The 25,465-nt window shown below is 38.3% G+C and overlaps 2 protein-coding genes across 6 annotated transcripts; both read left to right on the top strand.

Moving 5' to 3' along the window:
• The first annotated feature begins 40 nt into the window (after window positions 1-40).
• Window positions 41-5,904, top strand: CG10948 (uncharacterized protein). Of its 3 annotated transcripts, NM_168524.2 has the most exons (7): window positions 41-126; window positions 419-1,000; window positions 1,063-1,788; window positions 3,002-3,108; window positions 4,305-4,424; window positions 4,490-5,101; window positions 5,234-5,904. In NM_168524.2, exons 1-7 carry the CDS (start codon window positions 123-125, stop codon window positions 5,495-5,497), a joined length of 2,415 nt encoding a protein of 804 aa, NP_729844.1. In that variant the 5' UTR covers window positions 41-122; the 3' UTR covers window positions 5,498-5,904. The 3 variants fall into 3 exon arrangements, with proteins under 3 accessions (NP_729844.1, NP_648606.2, NP_729845.2); NM_140349.3 differs by lacking the exon at window positions 3,002-3,108; NM_168525.3 differs by lacking the exon at window positions 41-126 and having other exon boundaries at window positions 367-1,000.
• Window positions 5,905-7,051: 1,147 nt separating this feature from the next.
• On the top strand, window positions 7,052-25,278 carry nebu (nebulosa). 3 transcript variants are annotated; one of them, NM_168523.2, is made up of 5 exons: window positions 7,052-7,378; window positions 14,809-14,846; window positions 22,576-23,196; window positions 23,531-23,782; window positions 23,853-25,278. In NM_168523.2, the coding sequence occupies exons 3-5, from the start codon at window positions 22,600-22,602 to the stop codon at window positions 24,417-24,419; spliced, it is 1,416 nt and encodes a 471-aa protein (NP_729843.1). In that variant the 5' UTR covers window positions 7,052-7,378; window positions 14,809-14,846; window positions 22,576-22,599; the 3' UTR covers window positions 24,420-25,278. The 3 variants fall into 3 exon arrangements, with proteins under 3 accessions (NP_729843.1, NP_648605.1, NP_729842.1); NM_140348.2 differs by lacking the exons at window positions 7,052-7,378; window positions 14,809-14,846 and adding an exon at window positions 17,607-18,275; NM_168522.2 differs by lacking the exons at window positions 7,052-7,378; window positions 14,809-14,846 and adding an exon at window positions 22,314-22,369.
• Window positions 25,279-25,465: the final 187 nt, after the last annotated feature.

Here is a 25,465-nt window from a genome sequence, read left to right as displayed (position 1 = left end):
AGCGCCGAAATTATCGGATATCGATACTCTTTTTAGGGTGACCAGTACGAGCAGTCACTCATCTCTAAATATAATTAGTTTTTTTTTATACATACCTGTCGTACAATTACTGGGGCGTTAATATGCGTAAGTGATAAGATAATGATTTTAAAAAGCCCACAAAATGTGTAGCAAAGAAAATGGAATAAATAGAAAGGTCTGGGAAATTAAGAAACAACAGTATTTGCGGTGAATTCGACTTTTATCAGCAGGTGGGACTTACGCCATTTTGGGCACTTGCCACCCCCCAGCTTTTATTTCCTTTTTTTACCTATCGAAAATTGAGGTGCTCAGCTGATTGGTTATTTTGTTTTGCTACCGGCTTCGTTTGGGTTGTTATCTCTTTTAAAGCAAATTACAAACTGTGTACATTTTGCAGTACCGCTCTTTGGGACCATGCCGAATGGCGTCAGTTTGCCAAATCACCCGAATTTCCTCAACCAATTGGCAGCTGCAATTTCCACGGCGGCCTCGAGCACATCTGTCGTGGGAAATCCCTCTTCGCCCCCCAAACAGATCCAGAATAAGATGGCAAAACAACAACAACAACCACAGGGCAGTGCGCCCATGGATCTGGAGAATGAGAACGAACACTCTGCGGATGTGAGCTCCTCGACGATGCACAAGGAACCCAAGTTGCAGGCCACATCCAACTCGCTCACTCTGCCCGATTCGACGCAACTATACCTGAATGGCTTGGTGCACACACCACCTGGATATCTGTATTTTCCGGCCACCCAAGCGGGTGGTGCTACTGCACCCGGCAATCCATCCTCGGCTGCAGGGGGATCCACGCCGGCAGCTTCAGCAAACAGCACCGCCAATGCGCAAATGCTCATGGATCCTACGGCCATGATGGCGGCGGCGATGCAACAAATGCAACAGATGCACTATGCAGCGGCAGCAGCAGCCGGAATGACCACAGAAACCGGAGCTGGACTAGAAGCAACTCTTAATGCGGGTAATGAAAGCAATACCAAATTGGAACCTTAAATAAACATTCTAATAAAAACATACTTTTAGATGGCGTTACACCAGCTGGCCTCAAGGAGGTGATCAAGACCAAGAACTGCATCCTGTTTCCACCTAATCCGAACGCACCTCCTCCCACAATAAGGGAGCGACCACCAGGATGCCGGACGGTGTTTGTGGGTGGACTGCCGGAAAACATAACCGAAGAAGTGATCCGGGAGATCTTCGAATCATGCGGCGAGATCACCACATTGCGCATGTCCAAGAAGAACTTTTGCCATATTCGCTACCGCCAAGAGGGTGCCATAGATAGGGCCATCTACCTATCCGGCTATAGATTGCGTATATCAGCGCTAAATGAACCTCCCAACTTTGGACGCCTGCATGTGGACTACGCACAGGCACGGGATGATCAGTATGATTACGAGTGTCGACAGAGACAGCATCAGAGGGAACAGCGTCATCGTGAGCGCATGTCGATGGACAGGATGCGATCGCAGTCGCCGCCACCAATACCGCACTACACGGATCACGAGGCTACTACTGTTGCGGAGCACCTACGCACCAACGAGACTTTTGTAAAGGCCATTCAAACGATTACCGCGTGGCTGGAGCGGGGAGATTGCACTAAGCGGAACGCCAATGTCTTCTATTCGATGATCCAGAGCACTCATGCCCATGTACGAAGACTCCATGCAGACAAACTGCAACTGGAGGAGGATCTAAAGAAGGCCAGAGACAGCTATCGCAACCAAATGGGCACCATGTCCACGCAATGTAAGTATTTCGGCCTTTCAGCCGGAAGATCAGCTTTCTTAGCTCTAGTCTAGACGGGAAACTAGGCGCCGATCCCACTTTGAAATCCTATTTTTCTGTTTACGTTGCGCCCGGGTTAGCCTTTTAGCGTCTGTATATCTGAACAATCTACCAGCGTACTACACATCCAAACACCTACACCTACACTGAAAACACACCATACCCATCCTACACAATATTTAGCAAATCTAGTCATCGAATTATTAAATGCCAAACTCCACATATGAAACTACCGTCTAAAATTTGCTCGCCAATGGTCGCTGGAGCAAGCCCAATGAATCCAAGCAGGATCAGGTAAAGACTAGCCGAAAAAGACGAAGCCCAAGGCCGCCGCACAGCAAAAGTCAGTGGATGAGGCGACAATCGAGATTGCCTTTGTTCTAACATCTGAAAATGTTTTGTGATGGTATATGGAGCCTTAGCACAAGCATTGGCATTTGAAAGATTAATGCATTTACTAGGAAGTTCAGTCGTTTTAATACGTTTTACTAAATTATTACTGCCAATTAACTACCGCTAATAAGTATTAAATCAAAAACCCGCTTAAATTATCAATTATTTTGATAATTAATATTAATGTAAAACTATAAAACTACATTTCGCATTCATTTAACAGTTTGATTTCCTGATTAAAATGGAATATCATTTCTTATTCAATCATGTTTATTTAAAAAGTTGGTCGCCCTTTTCACTGATTCGCTCCACTGTGCGGCTGATCCTCACTCACTTTCACTGTGTCTCGACACCACCACAAAAGTCTTAAGTCTTATTTGGCCCAAAAGGTTTGTAAGCCGCAAGGCAGAGAGCAAATTGAAACAATTGGTACAGTAATGGATTGAGAGGTCCTTGTAGAGCATCTCAGATAATCTCAGACTCGGACAAACGTAAAGATAGGTAATCACGCTGTTGTATTCTCTCTAGATTGTACCTAATATATCAACCTTAAATAATCGTAACTACTCTAATTAAATAATTGCTATGCGAGGGTTTCTCCTGTAGTTTAATTTCAATTTTTCATTTCTCACTCATTTTATTCGCAAAGAGAACAAGTCTAGTTTGACAAAGGTGAAGAGCAAAACTGAAAACCAATCCAGATAAACAAACAATCAAAAAAAAAAAAAAATACCCTCTGTCCTCCCTTAATATTATTATATATTATTGCATTATTGTTCAGTCACTCAGATTGAAAAAGTGTTCAATGCCGCTAGTCACAAGAAGGTTTGGGACCATTTCACCAAAGCCCAAAGAAAAAACATCGATCAATGGAAGAAATTAGCCACGGTACGTACTAAAATGTTCAAATAATCAAATACGAACAATTTCAAAGATGTTGCAAATTGTGTAAAAACAAAAAATACATTTATTGTCCAATAACTTCGATTCACTGTTGTATCTCTTGGTTTCATAATGTTGTATCCGTTTATGTTGATGTTGTTATCATCGTTGTGGTGTTGCAGTAGATTTCTAACCATTTTACTAACGCAATTTCTGTTATCATTCAGCATGTCGCCCATTCACCCGTCCTATATAATCATATGGTACTATTCCATTGGTGACGCTTATAGCTGCTAATTGCTTTTTATTAATTGTTAATTTCTTTTATTTGTCCCGTGCATTAAGACTCTTTTTAGCTGTTTGTGTTTTTGATTATCGAAATTTCCAAATCAGTTGTGATGTCACTAAAAAAGAAACAATATTAATATTAATGTAATTTGCAAGCTTAAAATGTACTATCGTTTAAATTATGTAGAATTAGATATATGAATAAGATTATTTTAAGGGAAACTGTTAAAAAACTAGTTAACTATATTACTATATTTCTAAGAATTCATTTTACAAAGTAAAAGTGCGTTTTTTAAACAGTTTCCTGATCATAAACACTCATTAGTATCTTTCTAAATATGAGGTCTTTTACTTTTATTGCTTTCGCTCTTGATCTGTAATGCTTTGGTCTATCTTTTCTTGGCTTTCAAGTATCATTTGTTGTTGTACTATCTCTATTTTTAACTAAGCATTTGCATAACATTTCCGATACGCTTTAAATACATCGAACTAAAAGTAAACCTTAGCCGAGTGTCCACAAACCTTCAAGTTTCTATGGGAAATTGAATTTTATAGAAAACGAGGAAGGTTTTGATGGGCACTCAGTGAAATCGATTGGTTGTGGTAAATAGCAAAAGGAAGAACTAAAAACATTGCTGCTGTGAAACATAATTTGTGCAACAAATACAAATTAATTTTTAATAGCAAAAAGAAATTAATCGAAACAAATTCTAAAACTTTTTGAAAATGTGGCGAGGTAAGTAAGCGGACCAGAACAGAGTCGTAAGCAAGGAAACAAATTTGATGCATTATTTAAATACACAAATTTTATAGCTAGGTTATAATAGTGTAAGCAATGGTACTCAAACCAAACGAAACCTATCCAACTAGTAGCAACGGATAATTAATTGAAGTTCCTTTCGCATGCCACGCAGGAACTTCGAACTGTCCAGATCACAGATGATGATGAAATGGAAATCTCCGACGATGAGCGGGACTACGATAGACGCGGACACAGCGCCAAGCGAATTCGCTACGACAGTGATGGCTTAAAAGTATGTTTATCAAATAGTTTAGTATAAGTAACTTGAAATAAAATAAAGATTTTAAATTGGATCAGGACGAGAACGACTCTCTACGCTGTCAACTGGAGGCCATTCGTCACGAGATGACGCTGGAGCGCAGTGATTATGTTCAGCGCGAAAAGCAGATAAAGGTACTTCAGGAAACCATTCGCAACATGCAGACCCAGTTGCTGCAGACGAAGCTACGCGAACAGAAGGACAACAAGACCATTGAGCAGTTGGAACGAAATCTCAAGGATGCCGGCATTAAGCAACTTCTGTTGAAGACCAAAATTAAGGAAACAGTGGACAAATTAAGGGACAAAGAGGCAAATAGCGCTGGAGCCTCAAATGCTTCAAACGCCTCAAATCTCGACTACAGCAGCGGGGATTCGTGTAGCCGGGAAGGCACAGAAATTATCCGCCCACAGGCAGAACCGGAAATAATTGATATCGATAAAGTGGATGATGATGTCCGCATCATAGAGCACCAAAGCGGTGTGGTGGAGATACACGAGATCGAGGACGATGAAAAGCAGGAGCCCGCTAAGGATTCTACGAAAAGCAAAGCAAATGAGTCAATTATGGAAAATGTTTCAAAGTCGAATCATGAGGAGACTATAAACAAAAGCAGCAAAGAGCAAATCCCAACAGTGGCCGCGGAAGAGGTTAGTAATGAGAATTATTTGTGTAACTATATATATATATAGATTTAATTACTTAATTTATCTTAGTTTTACATGCATCTAATTATTTCATACATTCCCTTGCATATTTCTAATCACTATTCCTTGTTTTAGGTGACTTTCAAGTCGCTAGTCTTGTCTGAAGCCAAGATAATTGCTCTGGCCTCAGCCTATCTGGTGCTGCATCCCTATGGCGTTGAAATCGCCAACATAGCCAGTTACTTAAGCGAAATGCTGCGCAATAACGCTGCCCCCAGTAACCATGATGATCTAGCCAATATACTCGGAAAGTACACAAATCTCTTCAAGCCGGAAAAGGAGAAGTGGAGATTCTGTGGCTTCAGCGAACCAACTGAATCTCAGACGGAGTCAAAGTGAGGGGATGAATGCGGAATGTAGACTCGAATAAGATGACAATTAAATGCTTTAATTATCTTACAACTATATCATAATGAGTAGCGAGTAAGCGGAGGAAAGTGAAATGTTAACCAAAGGAAAGACGCAAGTTTTTCAATGAAATCACGACTTAATGAGACCAGATCCAGGTTTAAGGGCAAGTACTCGAAGTTAACTCAATCGGAAGAAAGACACCACAAACTAACTACCGTTTCAATTATTTAAATAACTCAACCTAAAGAATATATATACACTTAAGCTAAATGAATTCAATATATACAAAATATATATACATCAATATTTTAAATAAACTGAGAGGCAGAAGGTCGCGTTGCTTTTGTTGAACGGAAGCGAAAGAATGGAACCAAATAAATTGTATGCTAAACTACAAAGAGTTTTCTTTAATTTGAATCAGATAAAATATTTGGTTAATGACACAAACACACATCTTTCAAGAGAGCTTAATCTTGAAATCGAATACAGCATCTTAAATATTTTGAGATTTCCATACTTATTTTTAAAATTGATTTTATTAAAATAAAATTAAACTTAATTTATGAGTTTGGTTATCAGTTGTAAGCTTCCTGATTCACAAGCTTTACATGATTCGTTAATTGAAATCGAACACGATGTCAAATAACATTAGCAGTTTTATTTGAGCTTTAACAAGATTGATCCATTAAAAAGGATTTAATGAATGCGATTATTATTCCAAATTCTTTTATTTCTTGTGATATTTTGACTAAAGTTGTATTATGAAAATACAGTCGAAAGAATTTTCAGCTTCCTCCTAAGCAAGAATTCATGGACTTGGTGAAATATTTTATTACATACAATATGATGAAGTCTGTTGTTATCCTGCAGAAATACATTACATATGTACATACACATATGTAACTCCAAAACATTACGTAAGGAGCTTACGTTTGTGGCGTAAGCCGCTATAAAGTGCGCGAAATGAAGCTGCGCGTCCTCTGCCAAGGACAATGCCCAACAGCATCCTGCCTCCCCGTGTCCTTTGACCCCTCTACCTCCCCGTTCTCTCCCACATATTTCAGTGACGTGATAAAATTCCATACTCTACCTATGAGTTTACCCAATATTTGTGACGTCAACGAAACGTTTATCGTACTTAAAGCGCGTTTGGAAATTTAGAATAAGCCGTAACCGCAAAAACAAAATTACTGAGAGATGAAAGTACAACAACAACTACATATGCAAAGGGGGAGATGAAAGAGAGAATAAGAACATGAGCGTAAATTTCCCAAAGCAAAAACAAAGTACTACGCAGCACGGAAAAAAATCACTTCTGTTTTTGAATTGGCCTAACATATTTTTTCAACCTAATAGGCGTTATTATACCTCTTTAATTATTACAGAGCCTTTTGGTATTTAAGAGAATATCTCTCTTATACCATCAAAGAATGAATAGCCATAAACAGCACGTATTTTCTCTCTGTGCATCGGTGTATTTGGAGTGCTTTTCTGCCGCTGTGCCGCTGCGAACGTCGACGAGGGAGGCCCGTCTATATCAATGCTATCAGTCGTTTTTGCGAATTCGAGGCGCGCGGTTCTGTTCCAGAAGCCCGCAGGAGGATTCCATTGGAACGAACCACTGATTTTGTCGTACATGTCCAAGTAACGGGGTGTTTTAAGTGCGTGCATGTGAACTGTAATTTCGTCCGCCGCTGTATATTTTAATATAATTACGTGCACTTTCTTTGTGCAAAAAAAACGGAACAAATCGAAAAAAAAGGGGAGATAAAGGAAAGTCTCTCTCTTCAAAGGACAATTCAAGTTCACGAATTCGAGTGGGAAGCTGCAGGGGCAACAACAAAACTCGTGTTTTTGTTTTTTACGCGGGTAAGTTCGATTTTCACCCGGTCTTTTGAACGTAGTTTGAGAGCCATTGGCATTTCCGAAAAAGCGACAAATAACACAGAACACCAAAATTTATACCAATCTGCCGGACAAAGTGATAAATTACCGGCTAGGGGGAAAAGCAGAAAAATATTTCAAAATAAATACAGAAACCTGAAACAACTTGAGTTCATTTTTAGTACAAATATACGTACCCATATCAATGTGAAACCTGTGTGAAAATAGCAGGTTTATATTTTCAAAATTTTCCACTGTTTTTAAAATATTGAAAAAAGAATTCATCTGATTATGCGATGCTTTTTTGCACTAATGACTTTTTATGATGACTTATTCTAAGAGATTTTAATATTTAAACTTTGAAATTTTAAACAAGTTTTCAAAATTTTTGATATAATTAAATTCCAATCAAGTCTGGAATTTTTACGAAATTTCGAATAGTTAAGTGTTTCTATCAATCAAAAGTGTTAAAAATTAATTTTTAGGTTTAAGTTTCACGATTATTTATAATTTATAGTTAGAATTAACTCAATTTTATTTATGATACAATTGGCGATAGTAATATAGTTTTACCTTGTCACGGGATACTGAAAACCAAACAATAAATAATTAACACAGATTACCATTAATATATAAAAACATATCGAAAACTTGTTGAGCATTAGGAAATATATATTTTTTGACGTCACAGATGAAGCCGAGAGGAAATGAAATTTTAAAATGAGCGTCAACGCAAAAAAATGTTGTTTGCCGATAAAAAGTATTACACTTTAATATTCTAAGTACTAGCGCAGATAGAGATTACAACCAGTAAAAGAATTGTATAAAAGAATTGTGAAAAATACATAAATTCATAGAGAAAGAGGGAGAAGTAAACCATTTCTAAGCGGCTTCTCGTGTCTTTTCCATTTCATTGTGTAAAATTGAAAGTGGTGCACTTGGTCAATCAGCGCATTTCCCTCTTTTAAATTTGTGTAGTAGAAATATGTCAGGGGTTGGAGCTCCCTAGTCTAAGCACTTGCCATGCGAATGTTTCGACAGTAAACAATGATTAATTAGGGACTGTGACATGCGTTTGGGAACTGAACTATGTCTATAGGGTCGAGTGGGGAACATGTTATTCCGCCTTCGATGGGGGAAAAGCTTTGTGCTGAGTTAAGCGTAAACTTGATGAGACACTGGAACGTGCCAAATGTCCACATGGTCTGTAAACAAATTCGATTCATAAAATACACGATCTACACACTTATTTATGGCATGATCCATCCCACTCTGCTAGCGTTAAATTCCCGAACATAAGTTTCCCAACCGCAAAGTACTTCCAGGTATCTGCCCAGCGATCTGAAAAAAACCCACTGGGCAAACCTTTCCAACCAAGTTATTGTCAAAATTCGATTTTTTTATATTAGTATGGGAAGGGGTATTATAAAAACTGGAAATAGAATCACGTACTTTGGAGAATCGCGAGAAATTCGCAACATTTTCTACTCGAAATAAAAAGTTTTGTTTTTGTAGATCAATTGATAAGTTGATAGAACCCCATTCGATTGCCTTGGAAACAACTTCGTTGCGCTGATAAGTAAATGGAATCGATTGAATGGGCTTTATGTGCACTTCAAATTGTAGACCCTGATCCAAAAAAGAAAGTAACTGATTAAGTAGAACGGTAAACTTCAAAGGAAGCGTATTTAATTTATCAAAGCTCTTCGGTTTTTTAACTATTCAACCGCGAGATACTTCTAAACTGCAAAACCTTATCTCAACTTGTAGAATTTTTTAAACATTGTTAACATTAACATTTTACTAAGATAATATTTGCCTTTATAAGGATTCTTGGCTATACCAAGAATGTGCAATGTTATTTTGTCGATATAGCTTGCGGAATGGAAAGTAAATAAGAAGTAAACATTAGTCAGACTTTGTTTACACTACACCCTCTTTCTACGGTTTTCATTTATTCGTAACCAAACTCGCTTGGTTCATCGAAGTCAATCCATTTACATTATTTTACGAGTCAGGTGCTTATCCACTAAAAACAACACTTTGTGCAGGTGCACATAGCAAAAAACCAAATCCAATTAACTCGGTCTAGTTCAAGTGCAAAACCACTATTTTACAGTGAATTATCTAGAAACAAAAAGGGGATTTTTGGGTGAAATGGAGATGTTATCCCTAGATTTGCATATTGGAAAATTAGCGGCGTGGAATGTGAGATTTTCCCTCTGCCACAATGCATAATGCATCAAAATGAAAAGCAGTGTAATGGGAGAAATTAACATCACGTGTCGCGACAGGTAATTGACAAGGGGGTGGAAAGTGGCGGTAGGTGGTTGTAATTCAATCGAAGCATTGTGACGTCAGGGAACTCGGTCGTTTCACCTGCCAAATGTAAACAAACTGCAGTGACCCACACATAGATGCGATTACAAGATACAGATACATTCCGGTGGCCTTGGCCATGTTGACTCATTTGTGTGATTGGCTTTTAATCAATGGAAGGTGTTGACAACTATTTGCATAACGAAAGTGAAATGCCACATTTCTTTGTCAAGTTCATGTGGCTAATTTTGCATATATCCTAATCTTTCTTTATATGTATCTTTTTGAATTTAACTCAACGCACTGGCTACAAGAATGCTAAAAATAATGCGTAAGAATTTTCTGTGACGTCAAGTTGGAAAATCAAAGGCGCATAAACTGTTGGCGACACCCACACTTTGGCTAAGAAAATGTGGGATATTTTCCTGCAGCCAAACAAGTTGAAAAGTTTTCGGCGGTGAGGAAATGTTGGGCAATTTATTGCTAGAAATATTTATAGACATCAATATATAAAATAGATTTACCCTATCTTTTTTACATATTAAAAACCAAGCCCCTTCATTGACAAATAGAAATTCCACAATTTCACTCTAAGCAAAGTTGAAAAGAGTTCAAAACCACTTTTTTATGCCGTTTGGATCGTTGATCTCTGTTGTTAAGTGCATTACTCAAACATCGTTCACGTTTCAAAAATTAATATCATATTAAAATATGAATGAAAATACATACGTACTGGATTTTTTTGAGATAATCTTGTTTAATTGCTAATTTTACAATTCGCACTTCGTTTACAGAATTTCTGATTTGCTCATGTAGAGAATTATATTTTAACCGGCAGCATTACGTACTTAAAGTAGCATTTACATTATACACTCTGTGAACTTTTGTAAAAGTTCCTCTTCCCATCAGCTGTTCCATCTACGGAAGTTTTGGGGTTTTCCGCGAATTCTGTGCGAATACTAATCAGATCGCAGTCAGACTCGATAAATCAACAAATAATTCGCGCACCCCGCACCTGTAAGCTCTCCTCCATCCACTAAAACAATCAGTCAATGAACTGCAGTGACGCTGATGACTACTTTTCAATTCAATTCACTTTTTATATGGATCTGCCGAGTTACGCACTGACATATATCAGATTACCTTTAGTACACTGAGGCGATCAGTTCAGCAAACGGAAATGGATCATTAAATGCCAGATTAGCGGGTGCAAATTAAAACTGCTAATTTGCCGTTATAAATGTCACTTCAACTTTGAGCTAAACTATTTTGTTTCAGCTAATCTGCAAAGGAAATTGCAAAAGGAATTGCATAATAGAAATGTGTTTTAAACTCTGAGTGCTGATAATATCAAATATTTACTAAATAAGTTACCTTACTATTTCAACGTAAGCCATTTGTTGCGACTCCTTTTATATTTAGCTTAAAACCTTTGTTCTCGTTAACAAATATATAAATTCTCCATATTTAACTTTTCGAAAAACGGCATAACATTCATTTTGGTTGTATTTATAAATGTGCATCTGTTTTCTTGAAGATTTCGTAACGGGCTCATTATCGTTGCAGCAAAACTCGTTTTTGGTGTCGGCTTATTTCAATAAGGTTCTTTGTTCTTTTCACGCTGCCCCTACTAAATTAATTGAATTGCGGAAATCGCTGATAAGCGATATTACATATAAATTCGGTTATTCCACAGATTAATTCGATTCGTACTTGAAGATTTCAGCCCGGAGACAAAAAAAAATGTCAAAACAAAACTATTAGATTTAACCTTGTACTTGGGTTCAATGTTAATTAAGATTTTCATGGGCGGAGGCGTGAATTATTTATTAAAATTTAAAATAAAACATTGGAATAATTCGACGAGCCTTCTGTGTGGTCTTAATTTCTTATCAGTTTTTTTTTTTTTCAAAATTTTGTTTGTCGTTCGAGTCAAAAGACTCGTATTTGTCTAGAAATAGGCGATATTTCTGTTATCAGGCTAAGAAAACACATGACAAAGTGTCAAAGAAAATTCCATCCGCACGAACCAAACTAAAGATAGTAAATCAAAAGGCATGTCTATAATTTCCATTTAGATTCAAATTTCCGTAATTTTTCACTTGAGCATTTTCCCTTGGCAAAAGTGAAATTATAGTTTTGGGTATGTAATAACATGCGATTAAATGATTGAATCGCTCTCAAGTGGGGCAACTATTTTGCCGGGCATAATCGAAAGCATTTACTACGAATGCTGCTATCTTGTTTATCCATCGTTTCAGTTGATAATAGACTGTTGGATTGTGCAATGGGACAATTAATCAAGTAAACAAAAGATATATTAACCATACTTGCGTTGTCCTTCGCCGATAAGTTGAACACGAGTGATAACAGCTCGTAAGTGTGGGAAATCAGCGTTGAATCTTGAAACTCAATACGATAATGACACGAATTGGCCCACTTTATTGAAGAGCATTCATTGTAAATGAGCAAGCTAAAGTGCAAAATGTGGATGATAAGGGTGTAAAGTGACTAAAGTGTGCTAATTGGGCATGAAAATCTAATAAAATACTTGTGCGACACATTAAATCTAACGAGAATCTCTCGTCTTGTCTTATCATCTCTACTATTTGAGTAAGGTATTAATCAACTGCAGCTACCGTACAGCTCGTCATCTACAGAGCCACTCGGGATTATACGGACCTTGTGGGACTGCCATTTGCAATCGGTAGAGCTTTTTACATTTTCCAGCCACCAGGATCCCAGCACAAACAGTCGGCAAACGAGAAGAAAATATGTTCAATTATAAATTAATAATGTGTATTTATTGAAATCGCCTGCGACGACCAACAGCACCAGACATCGTTCCACATGCTGGGCGCTGATAAACCCAGTGAACTCTCGGCGAATGCACTTGCCTCAATAGCACGCCATCTTTTGGGGCTCGTCCCCAAGATCCAGCCTGCGTCAATACGAGCCCACAATTGGCGCCTATAAATAATGTGATAAGCAGATTATCTCAACAGCAGCTAAATAATAATAATAATGGCAGTACTCATTGGCGATAGCCGCTCATTACGCAAATCTTTGAACTTGTACCTTTCAAGAACATGGCTCATTGGCCGACTTCACGCTTGATCAATGCCCATCGGCGTAGGCATTACACCGTCCATGAGGCAATCTAATTCTTAAGCCACAAAGTAGCCTCTCATAGTTATTCAAAGTTATTACATTAGTTTAAATAGACTGCAAATGGAAGGGAATTTCAAGTATTGTTGATTTCAACAGAGTTCAAAGATTGATCGCGCGTATCTCGAAGTGTTAATCGCAAAAACTGATAGCGACGATCTTGAAGAATTCAACGCAGTGAAAGTTGATAAGCTATAACGTATACTTTGAAGTGCTGAATAAGAATAGAACTATTTTTCAATCTTTAAGGAGTTAGATTAATGATTAAATTAACCAATTACATATAAGATCTGTTTTCTGTTATATCTAGTAGATTTAAAAACTTTTGGCATTACAAGTTGTATCATCTATTACTCATCATCCGCCGTGTTGTGTTATCCATAAAATCTTATCATATTAAGCAATACCATTTTAAGCAATGACTTTCCTCAGAATACTTTTATATATTTTTATCTCAGCGCAAGCAGATCATAAAGATTTCTTTTAATCAAAGTAAAGTGCGCTCAATTGGCACTAATAAATTCTCGGCTAGGTAGACCGGCGATGCTCAGATATTTAAAATATTTTCGCTTTTCACTGAATTTAATAAGGAAATCTCTAGTTAAGGTTGCGCTGCGTGTGACTATTGCTACGATGATTATGATGGTGGTGATGATGATGATGATGATTTTGGGGGGTGTGTTCGGCGCCAGTTCTTTCCTAGATTTGGACTATCTCATGTCATATTTATAGCTCTACAAGCTGTCAATCAAAAGTTTTTGTCGCAGTCGCAGGCCCCGATTGATCGTTCCAATAATGCACTCGACCTGCGATTTGTGACTGCACATAAATACTTCGAATGCCAAACGTGAACCATATCTGGGAATGGTGTTATATGAAGGAAATCTATTGGTTCGTAAACCGATCTGGCAGCCAAAATACACGGGGGGTGACATGGCTGCGATAAAGTCGTGCGATAAGCCCAATTGCCGATACCGAAATACCCCCTTGTGGGAAGTGGATCCAATATCGCCACGCTGGAGCTTCATGGTGATAAGGATATGTGATAATAGCACCTCCTACATGCCAAAATTCTGCCTTCTTTCTGCTGTCTGCCTGACTGTCTGACTAACATAAACAATTTGATCGATGGTTGTAGCCATCCATCCAACACTCTTTTTTTTTTGGCAATAAATTGGTAATGTATTTTGGTGACAGATAAGACCTCTTGCACATTGTTGTGATAAACTGTGCCCTGTCAAATATTTATGGGTTAAGGTGTTCAAACGCTTATCAGGGCAGCGTTAAGAGCCATTTGAATACATTTATTGAATGGAAAGCCTATAAAGTTGATTTAATTATTATTCAGAAGGCTGGCAATACAATTATATAGTAATCGAAAAAAGAGTCTTGTTTGCGTGAATTCTTTATTCTTTCTTCATATATTTTTTAAATGTATGTACCCTTCATAGCTCTTTGAAGCTGGATTATGATTCATTTCCAGTAAAACACAACAAACAAAAATGACACAGGTGTTTCTGGAACTTCCTCAACGATAACATATTATTTTATTTACTTGTTTACTTGGCGATATATCTCCAATTGTTTGATTCATTTCCACACTTGTTCGATCCACTACTCAAATACACAGTTTGAGAGCAACTGTTGCAAGTGGAAATATAGGAATAAAACCTTTTTGTAAAGGAAAGCTTTCGCACGAAGCTTTTTGTCCGTTAGCAAACCAAAAATTTGAAATGACACTATCTAAAACAATATTTATTAGTTACAATAAATGAACAAATATTTTAATTGTAAATCAAAAATTTTTTTTTATATAATATATATATTATTGTTAAATTTACTAATAGAGTGCAGATTAAATTTTTATTTTTATATAAATTGCGTTCTTAAACTCGTTCTCACTTGGAATTTTCAATTTTTCATTTCAGGAACATCAGTAAAAATTCGCAATCTGTGATCGTTGACTGTGAGTAAACAAAGAACATACATTAAACTATAATATAAACATTTTAATTTATGCTACGTCAGCTAGACATTGACCCAAAATTAAGAGATACATTTACAGCAACAAAGAGCTTTAATTTAAATAAACATGAATAAAAGTCGCATAAAGCGCAGTGATTTTAAAACAAATTTCACCAGTTTACGGATAAATTTCATGTCTTTGCTCGCATTTACTTTGCCAAGGACAGGGCAGCCGCTTTTGTGTATGTGTATATCCTATAGATACATTCACCTTGAGGTCGCCGTCGAGGACGAATTATTGATTTTGGGCCTGCTGGCGGCGGTTGGCTTACCAGAGTTTATCAAATTCGGAGCTGTTTACATCATGTTGGCCCTGTCACAAGTTCAAATGTAGGTCGTACTTAAAAGAAACAAAAATGAATTTGACTTGTGGGTGATTATGGTGGGTCAGCAGAAATAATTGGTGGCTGCACTTGAACCAACAGCCAGGCAAATCGCGTGATTTTCGTGCGCCAACGAATGATTTTCGTAAGCAAGTGCCGAGAAATATTTACATTTGCTCGTAGAAAAAAAAATAAAACAGACACAAAAGTATGATACATATTTATTTACTTTTCTTTGGCATGCGAAAGGGGCTCGTTTTACGCTGTAGACGCGTCTGATTGGTTCAGATTTTTGGGGCTTGGCTTTCGTGACGTCACACGGCGCACGCCTCTCTAAACAGCGATACATATATATATCTATCAGATACATCAACGCGAATGCGTGACGTAGCTGCTGCTGACGTAGTTTCACTGAACTGGCCAACAAATTGCAGAGCCTATGTCAACTTGGCCCAGTGCTAATGAGCTTTCTGTTGCATAACGCCGTTGGTATTTTATCGTTTCACCCTTTTGGCCTTTTCCATCGCACCGAGTAATTAGTATGTATAGTGTTGTGCTGCGTGCGCTGGTTGTAGATACAGATACTTTCAGTAGCCAGCATATACTTTCTGTATCTACGCAAACGCTTTCGCAGCAGGTGAGCCTGCTTTTAGGCGCTCTGCGAGCCTGTTCCCATCGTGGAGCGTGCCAAATGTTTGGTTGTGTTCCAAGTCCCGCCACAATCTGCGCGTTAACGCCCCCTGCCACCAGCGGGGGGTTAATGGTGGCGGGCACAAGGACAAGGTTAAGGGTGCTCGCCAAGCGCGTTTGCAAAACGATAACGGGGTTGCGTTAGAACAAGCTCACCATGGCAAACTTTTAAAGTGCGTACAGTAAAAAAAAAAAAAGATGGGCTTAAGCCATTTTCATGTGCTATTATGCGTGTTATTATCTTTAAAAACATTTTCAATCAATAATTGTTTATTTTATTATATTAATATATTGGTATTTTTATGGAAATATGTAAAAAAGAAAAAAATAATTATTGCTTGAAAATTCTTTTTATAACAATCGAAGTGTGTACTTAAATATTTGTTAGTCTTTTTTAAGATTTTAATTTCTGCGCAAAACCTTTCCTGAGTATCTGGATGTACTTTTATAAATACCATGTGCCTGAATAAATTATAAAATGCGGAATGCATTTCACGTGCATATGTAAACATTTTAATGTTTGAGAGGTCGTAATAAAAATTCCTGAAATTTAACCATTTCTAATTATCTGACCCATTTATGGCTTTCGAGCAGTGTCATGTTTGTTTATTAAAACGGCCCAAAGCGTGAAAATGCTTATTTTTACCCACCAAAAGAGGCAATCCATTATGCTCAGTGGCAGCCGCATTTTCCGGCCAAACAACAAACGTGATCCATTGAACGTACCCACTCGCAGCTAGGCAAACAGTACTTCCCTCCTGGCCAAATGGAATTGGAAATGATAATGGAAATTCTACAATTTGAACAAGCATCGAGTGTGTACAAAGATATATCTTTAGATCCACGTACTTCCCGATTCCGTAGGTGGAAGGAGAGCGAATGCATTTGTTCGTCTGACTTTGTATCTACATATATAATCTATCTGTGCATACGGAAGTTCAGTAAAGATAAAGACACGTGGCCAACTATATAGTAAAAGTGCATTTTAATCGTCTTTTACCATGGTTTTCTGTTATAATAAGCAAATGTATTTTTTTGTCTTTACCTGTATATATCTACGCTATTAATAAAACTATAATAAGTAATATATTTGAAGTTATATATTCTGCAAAAGTATTAATTATCACTGAGTTTGTGGATATTACTATAAAGTTAGTTATAAAATTTTTCAAAAAGTTTAATACTTTCACATCAAAGTTATCAATCAAAGCTAATTACGGAATAGTCCTTCGACAATTCGAATCAATTGGAGATGCATAAATCAGCATTGCCTTGACTTAATGGAGAGGCAGATGCAAAATGTGTAAACCCATGAGATGGAGATGCGCCCCATAAGCTGGACTGTGCATCGAAAGTTGCATCCACATGCACATGCACACACGCACAGCGACATCCATGCCGCGTCGTTGAATGCAATTTCAAGCAGAACGATCCGAAATAAAAATCCAAAAATCTGAGCAACGTAGGCGCCTGCAATTCCAGTTTGGATTTTGCCGCCAAGAGTCAATAGCCTCCTATGGATATAGACTTCACCCCAATGTATGGTCGCTGGAGAGCGGCACCAGACCAGTTTCCCGAGGCGGCCCAAGACCAAACCGAAAGAGAGCCAGCAAGAGAATCCGGGGAACTGGGAGAGCGGCAAGTCCACATAGCAGAGCCCGGCGGAGGCCTTTTTAGTTGTTTGACGCGCCATTTGCTAGCCAACATTCGTTGCGTGCGGTTAAAGATACAAAGATACTCCCGGCGCACAAATAAGATACTCGCGAGTGGCACTGCGGAAACATCGATGAGCCAACCGATACATATCCAAAAATATCCATATATCTTAAACGAAACTCGTGTCATATCGCCCAGTTTACTGGCTAATTAGAGGGGCAAAGAAGGGCCAAAATAATACATTTTTTGGCCAGCAACATGTTTGATTGTTGATGCGCATGCGCCCTAAAGTATTCCATGCTACGTGGGTGGCCGACGTGTTAAAGGACAAAAAACGCAAGCCAAAGGACATTTCACAGACATTGACGCATTGCTCAACATTATCACATCGCCAAAGCTAAAGTGCAGTTCCAAGTGAGAAAAGCGGGCAGAAGTTAACGGATAATCGCCGAAGAATATTGAAATACATATCCCCCATCGTAACTGTGCAATCCTACCGAAGTTTACATAATCCCTTCGATATGTCCACCGCATCGTCGAGCAACTCCAGCGGCGAGGAGGCCAACAAAAAGTCCGGCTCCAACAACGAGGAGAGCTCCCACCTGCTGGAATCCGCCGAAAATGGAGCCAAGTACGGCTCCAGACAGCCGGTCAAAATCGTCAAAGCCAGCGATAATGGACGCACCAGCTCCACACCACATGTACGCAAAGATTCGCATGTTTTCATAGATAAGAGCACTGAGAAAAATAAGACATATATAAGTTTGAAATTTTGCAAATTATGATTAGTTGAAACTTATGTTTAAAGAAACAAACTATTTCTACTACGCTCAGAGCCTAAAGACTTAATCGTTAATTATTTCTTGTGCTCTGTATTTATGTTTTTTTCTCAGTGCTTGCTTAACTTTAGTTAATTAACGCTGTCCAGCTGGTTAGCCAAGTTATAATGCATCTTTTGATGTTGACCTTGGCTGAGAGACCACGGCGAAAGTTCAATTAACGCAGTGTGAAAAACGAGACAGGAAATAAAGTTGCTTAAGCAGCAAATATACAAATGCCCTCAATATAAAATAATCAAGTTGTGATGCCTTTCCAATGTAAGGGCATTAAAAATCTGCGTTGTAGCTCCAAATATTTGCTCAAAATAGGCAAACAATCTTTGTTGTTGCAGAAGTAAATGAGGGGCTGAAAGCAGAAAGATGTTGCCGCTAAAAGATACGAGATATAAATAGTTTACCAGGCAATTATCAGGCTGAAATGAGTATTTTTCCAATTCCAAAAGCTATCTCTATCAAGCGAGAGCACAAACAAAGAAAATAGAGTATAATTTGCCTTTTCTGAAACCGCACGAGTTCACATACCTTATCCGCTTAACATACATACATGTATTTTAAGCGATAAACAATGAAAACACAATAATGTTTTTCAGTGGACTTTATCTTAAATCCAGTACGTTTTGCTACATTCTGGTAGCTAAGCGTTCATTGATGGATCGCACAGCTTATCAAACTAATGAGTTCCGTTCCAAAAACAATGTGGAAACTTTCTATTTTTATTTGGTTTTATGTTGAACATGGTCACAATAGGCGAACAAATGCTATGAAATACAAATCATTACCTATAGAAAATTAATTTTGCCTTGCAAAGAATAATGTGATAAGTGAGCACTTCAAAAATAGGGGCGTATTCCCGATTCCCCGAAAGTAGAAACTAGAAATAACAATGGTCACAATACGGTTTTGTTTTGGAATAACCGAAACCATACGTACATATATGAATTTTATCAGACAAATTCAATTGAAACTCGTTCCACTGAATTCCCAAAATGAGTCGACAATTTTGTGGGTGTTTATTTTAGTACAAAGAACACACGCATTAAATAAATTTGAATTTGAATACACTGAATTCCCAAAATGAGTCAACAATTTTGTGGGTGTTTATTTTAGTACAAAGAACACACGCATTAAATAAATGCGACACCCCTTTAACTCTAAAAAGAAATGCACTTATATAGACACTGGAATGATTTTATGACTACCATTTGAATACGTTTTAAAATGCGACCCACAAAATTATAAAAAACTCGGCCAGTTCGATAATGAAGTGTGGCACATTTTTTGAATATCAATGAGTTGCCCTAAATGGTTCGCTATGATGGTTATAAAGCCATCACCGTTTTCACTTTCATTGTCATCGTAATACACACCAAATTAAGCCATTATAAAACAACTTTGAATAGTTTTGAGTATAATATTGAAAGTAGCACGATATACTCAAGGCCTTAGAGGAATTATTCAAAAAAAGATGGGTGCACATTTATTAAGGTATTTTAAAAACCAAATAATCTTAATAATAAGCACTGTTTCCATAAATACGCGTAAAATGTAGTAGGAATTTTTCGAACTATTTTTATGCAAATTTTATGAGCAATAGCCCGGGATTATTGTGCATATATTAACCTAGACCACTCAATAATTATGGAGTATTTAAGCGGAATTGGCTTATGCTCTACAGTTAACCAGTTTAGAGGAATGCCAAAAGGCATATTAAATTACCATTCTTACTTATGACGCGCACTGTTGCGCCTGCCACTGACATTGAAACGAACTTGAACCTCCGCCCATTTGGCCAGTATCATCAACGGGTTTGCGGGGGCGGTGGGACTTAGCACCCGAAAGTGGGGGACTTTAACTGGCAGTAATACTAATTTTAGATACAGAACGACAGGAAGGCACTCAGACAGGCAATGGATTGACCACATTAGCCGCAGACGGAACTCAAACAAACCAAGGCACAGAATCGTGGACAGATATCGATTTCAGACGCGAGATTTGAACGCTTCGCTTAGTCGCGACTGGCAATCTGGAGGTGTGTCACCCAGTCGACCAGAGCAAAGTGACAGTTAATATGTGGGCGTATATGTACATATACGCCTGTGCTGTTGCCACATGGCCTTCTCCTTTTTCCAGCTGCAAATCTTGGCGTGCATTTTCACGGAAGTGATTTGTTCTCTGCTCCTTCGTTTCGCGTGGGTCGCCAGATTGGCAATGGAACTTTGAGTGGGATTCGCCAGTGGGCGGCGACACATGAGATGAGGCAAGTTATAGGCGACGAAGAAATAGCCATAAATTACCCATATGCGCGAAATGGCTTTTACGATGGTCTCTTAGACATGCAATATGCAATAAGCGAAAATATTATGATAATGAGCGCTATTGTATCTAAGATCTGTAAAGAAATCCATTTGAAAATCTCTAAAGAAATCCATTTAAAAATCTCTAAAGAAATCCATTTAGAAAAAAAAAAGCATTTCACCTCGATTTAGTTCAACAATTATTACTTATTTTCAAATGGAATTTACGCTATGCTACAGAACAACAAAATATATTGTGTAGATGTTTCCAATGTAAAAACAAGCTTTGAATTTGTTGAAAACAATTCGAACAGGCCCCCTTTTTTCGCAAAAAAAAATGTACAAATCACGTACAACACGTGCCAAAAGAAAAGTAAGAGGATATGTAAGATACATTTAGGTTACTTTGGTCTATTGACTATATTCAGAATTTAATTTGAACAACTATATAATATTTATGTTTCTATAAGTTAGTGAAAATATGTTTATATGTTTAGAATACCGTGTCATAGGTCAAGTTTACTTAAAATAGTATCTAATCATTCATGAAACACGCCCCTTTTAAGCACAGAAAATAAAGCACAACCGCATATTGTTCTGTTTATAAACATGAAAATATCTTAAAAAAGCTTTTGATAAATAAAAGCTGCGCTGAATGCCGGTCGGCTATATTCTTAAACACGTTTATAGATGGAATTTGGGCAACTTGCTGATTAGGCACGCGATAACCTAAGCCAAATGTACACATATATATATAGGCCGATTTCACGGTAATTTATGGCCAATGAACGGAAGTCAATGAGTATGGTTAACAATGTGGTGAAAACACTACATATATGAGTAGTTAATTGGTGCTGCTTGAGTGATCTCAACACCTTGACTAGTGGAGTAAAATAAAAGGGGAATGTATACTATCTTAAGAAATATCTATAGGTAGAATGGATTTGAAGTGAGTGGCTAAGGGGTTATTTTGCCATGATGTTTATCTTTAATGCGGCTTAAATTATTACGTGTAGCTATTGGTAAATGTATGTAGATTAGAACTCTATATATATCCATCGTTTAATTAGGTAATTTCCATTTACTTAATCTCCGCCTTATCTACGAAACTCTATCAGCTTATGCTTATAAGTACAAGAAGTTTCATTGATCAAGTGCCGGTCTTAAAAACATTCAAGTGGAAACACATGGACATAATAATAGTACTTTGCGTTTCAACTTTAAAACTTCCCATGCGGCATCCCTAACTTCAAATATACCCACCGATTTCTCGGGTGTCTTATGGGATTTTCCTGTCCATATAAGCTTGCTGACCCGGACCACTCGGCGTATGAATGATATTCAGTGGCGAGTGCTCGCGAACCTGCCTTACTTTGGGGGCTACTTCTGTTTATGTGACTGGTATAATGAAATAATGAAGCACTTGAGCCCAATCGGAATGGGAAGAGCATAGCCATGGCCACCGGTTACTTTTTGTATATATTTTTTGGGGCCGAGAGAGTGCAATAAATACTATCGGACCTCCAATAAATGTCCTAATCACTGAGCGGGGGTTCTGACCTTATCAAGAACCATGGCATGATAATACTTGTAGGTAGCTAATAGCTGGCCCCCAGTCTAAGTCAGTTGGTCAGAGCAGAAAGATCTAATTAAAAGTGAAAAGTAATGTATTATGTAAAATAAGGATATATGTATATTTAATTAATTTTCATTGTGAATCGGTTTGAACGAAATATGTTGATCAAGGACAATGATCGTGTTGCTCATTAATCTTAAATACTTCTTATAGAAGTATTAAACGAATATGCAATATTATTAATTTAGGCCAGTATTTACAATTTACTTATCAAATCCTTCAACCATTGCAGGATCAGGAGAATCTACTGGGCAACATGGTGCACACGTCTACTTCGAATAACTCCCAGAAGTGGCCACAATATGTGGCCGCATTGGCCGCTGCTGGTGGCGCCTTCGCCGCCGGTACCGTCCTGGGTTGGACATCGCCGGCCGAAACGGAGATCGTGGATCGCGGCGAAGGATACGATTTCCCTGTCGACAAGGATCAGTTTTCGTGGGTAGGATCTGCCATGACCCTGGGTGCCGCCTGTGTGTGCATTCCCATTGGCTTCCTGATCAACATGATTGGCCGAAAGTGGACCATGCTGTTTCTGGTGCTGCCCTTCATTCTCGGTTGGACCATGCTCATCTGGGCGGTCAATGTCAGTATGCTGTATGCCTCGCGCTTCATCCTCGGTATCGCCGGTGGAGCTTTCTGTGTGACCGCTCCCATGTACACGGGTGAGATTGCTCAGAAGGAGATTCGCGGAACGCTGGGCAGCTTCTTCCAGTTGATGATAACCATTGGTATCCTGTTCGTCTATGCCGTCGGAGCTGGTGTGAAAATATTCTGGTTGAGCATCATTTGCGGCATTCTGCCCCTCATCTTTGGCGCCATCTTCTTTTTCATGCCGGAATCGCCCACCTACTTGGTAAGTTTTATAGATCTTCAGTTCCACAACAAATTTTAAAGCCCCAATACAATATTATATATTATATGAACATTTTATATTATGTATGTAGTAGCATTATAATATTATATATTATTTTCGAAAAAAAACACCCTGTAAATTAATATCTCAAATGGCGCACTATAAAATTAATCCATTGGTCAGATATAATCTGCCAGTCAATCAAGATTAAATCTTGGGCAAACCCACCGTTTATATCTAAAAGATACGAAACCACCACGAGTTTGCCATCAAAACCAGAAATTCCTTTTCAAGTGTAATGCAACATGTCCAATTTCCAAATCCCCATCGACAGGTTTCCAAAGATCGGTCGGAGAACGCCATCAAGTCCATTCAATGGCTGCGTGGCAAGGAATACGATTACGAGCCAGAGCTGGCGGAGCTGCGTGAAACCGACCGGGAAACCAAGGCCAACAAGGTCAACGTGTGGGCTGCTCTGAACCGACCCGTCACCCGGAAGGCTTTGGCCATCAGCATGGGTCTTATGTTCTTCCAGCAGGTCTGCGGAATCAATGCTGTTATTTTCTACGCTTCGAGGATCTTTTTGGTGAGTGTGAATTTGATTGTTTTAGAATCTCAAAAATAAATCAATAATTATTACATTCCCTCCAATTCAGGAAGCCAACACTGGCATCGAGGCTGAGTGGGCAACGATCCTGATCGGTATCATGCAAGTGGTGGCCACCTTCGTCTCCACCCTGGTAGTAGACAAGCTGGGCCGTCGCATCCTGCTGTTGGCCTCAGGAATTTCCATGGCCATTTCCACCACCGCCATCGGAGTGTACTTCTTCCTCCAGAAACAGGACGCGGCACAAGTGGTGAGTCTGGGCTGGCTCCCAGTGGCCAGTCTGTGCCTGTTCATCATCATGTTCTCGATCGGCTATGGACCGGTGCCATGGCTGATGATGGGAGAGCTCTTCGCCACCGACATCAAGGGATTTGCTGGATCGCTGGCCGGAACATCCAACTGGCTTTTGGCATTCGTGGTGACCAAGACGTTTGTGAACTTGAACGATGGCCTGGGAATTGGCGGAACCTTCTGGCTATTCGCTGGTCTGACTGTTGTGGGTGTGATATTCGTTTATTTCGCCGTGCCGGAAACCAAGGGCAAGAGTCTCAACGAGATTCAGCAGGAGCTGGCTGGCAACCGGTCGACTCCACAAGCTATTCCCGCGGAAAAGTAAAGGGGCAATGTCCACCTGAGGAGCCCGAAAGGCAAATCGCGATTCGCAATCCGGAAGGCGAAAGACGGACCGGAAATCACTGTTAACTTGCTGTTAATATACGTTCGATTTAAGTTCGCGTTTAGTGCAAGTCTTTTGGCGTTTTCGATGGATGAATTTGTTTATAGAATTTAATATGCGCATAGATTTTCGTTTAAGCATAGCAAGATTCAGATGAAGATGAAGAAAATTGCAGGAAACTATAACTAAGAGCGAAGACTGAAGGTCAACTGCAGAAAAGCCGCGATAATATTTTTTTGCAGCCATAGAAAAGACAACAGCAATTTAAGAAAAAACATATATACCTATATATATATCCATATAATGTATGTATGCTTATTTAGTGTTATTCATTCAACCAACGAAATCTGTTTTACAAAATTTTAAGCCATACTTGCATTTGTTCGGATTTTTAAGGTGTTTGCAAGCATTTCTTCGATAATTCTTAATCTAATTGTACTATATTGTATGTCTATATGTATATGAACTTTATGTATGTGTAGCTGTTTGGGTCTAAATTTCAAGAAGCATTCAGTCGATTCACTTACCATAGCTCGGTTAAGTTGTAAGCCTCGCCATTTGCCAATATATTTATTTACGCCAAGTTAGCGAGAGGAAGATGTTTATATTTTATTTAATAAAACCAAAATATACGCATTATTTTTTAATAATTTTCCAACCGATATTTGAATTTAATTTTATGATCGCTGAAAGCTACACAGAAATCCCGTCTATCATTGTTAAACTTGCATAAAGTATTTATGAAAAAATTTAAACAACTGATGAAAATAAAAATATATCAATATATTTAATATGTTGTAACCGATTGTGTTATTTATTGGGATCATTTTTTAAAGATGACAAGCGTTGCTCCTTACAAGTTTATAAACTTTTACCATCGATTAAATAAAAAATGTCAATATTCTAAGTTGCAATCTTTGCTGGCAAAGCAGGTAAATATATTTGCTATAAACTACAGTAACTCCATATAAAATATATAATATATA

Source organism: Drosophila melanogaster, chromosome 3L (genome assembly GCF_000001215.4).
Source record: "Drosophila melanogaster chromosome 3L".
Taxonomy (NCBI): domain Eukaryota; kingdom Metazoa; phylum Arthropoda; class Insecta; order Diptera; family Drosophilidae; genus Drosophila; species Drosophila melanogaster.
This window is presented reverse-complemented; position numbering and strand designations above follow the sequence as displayed.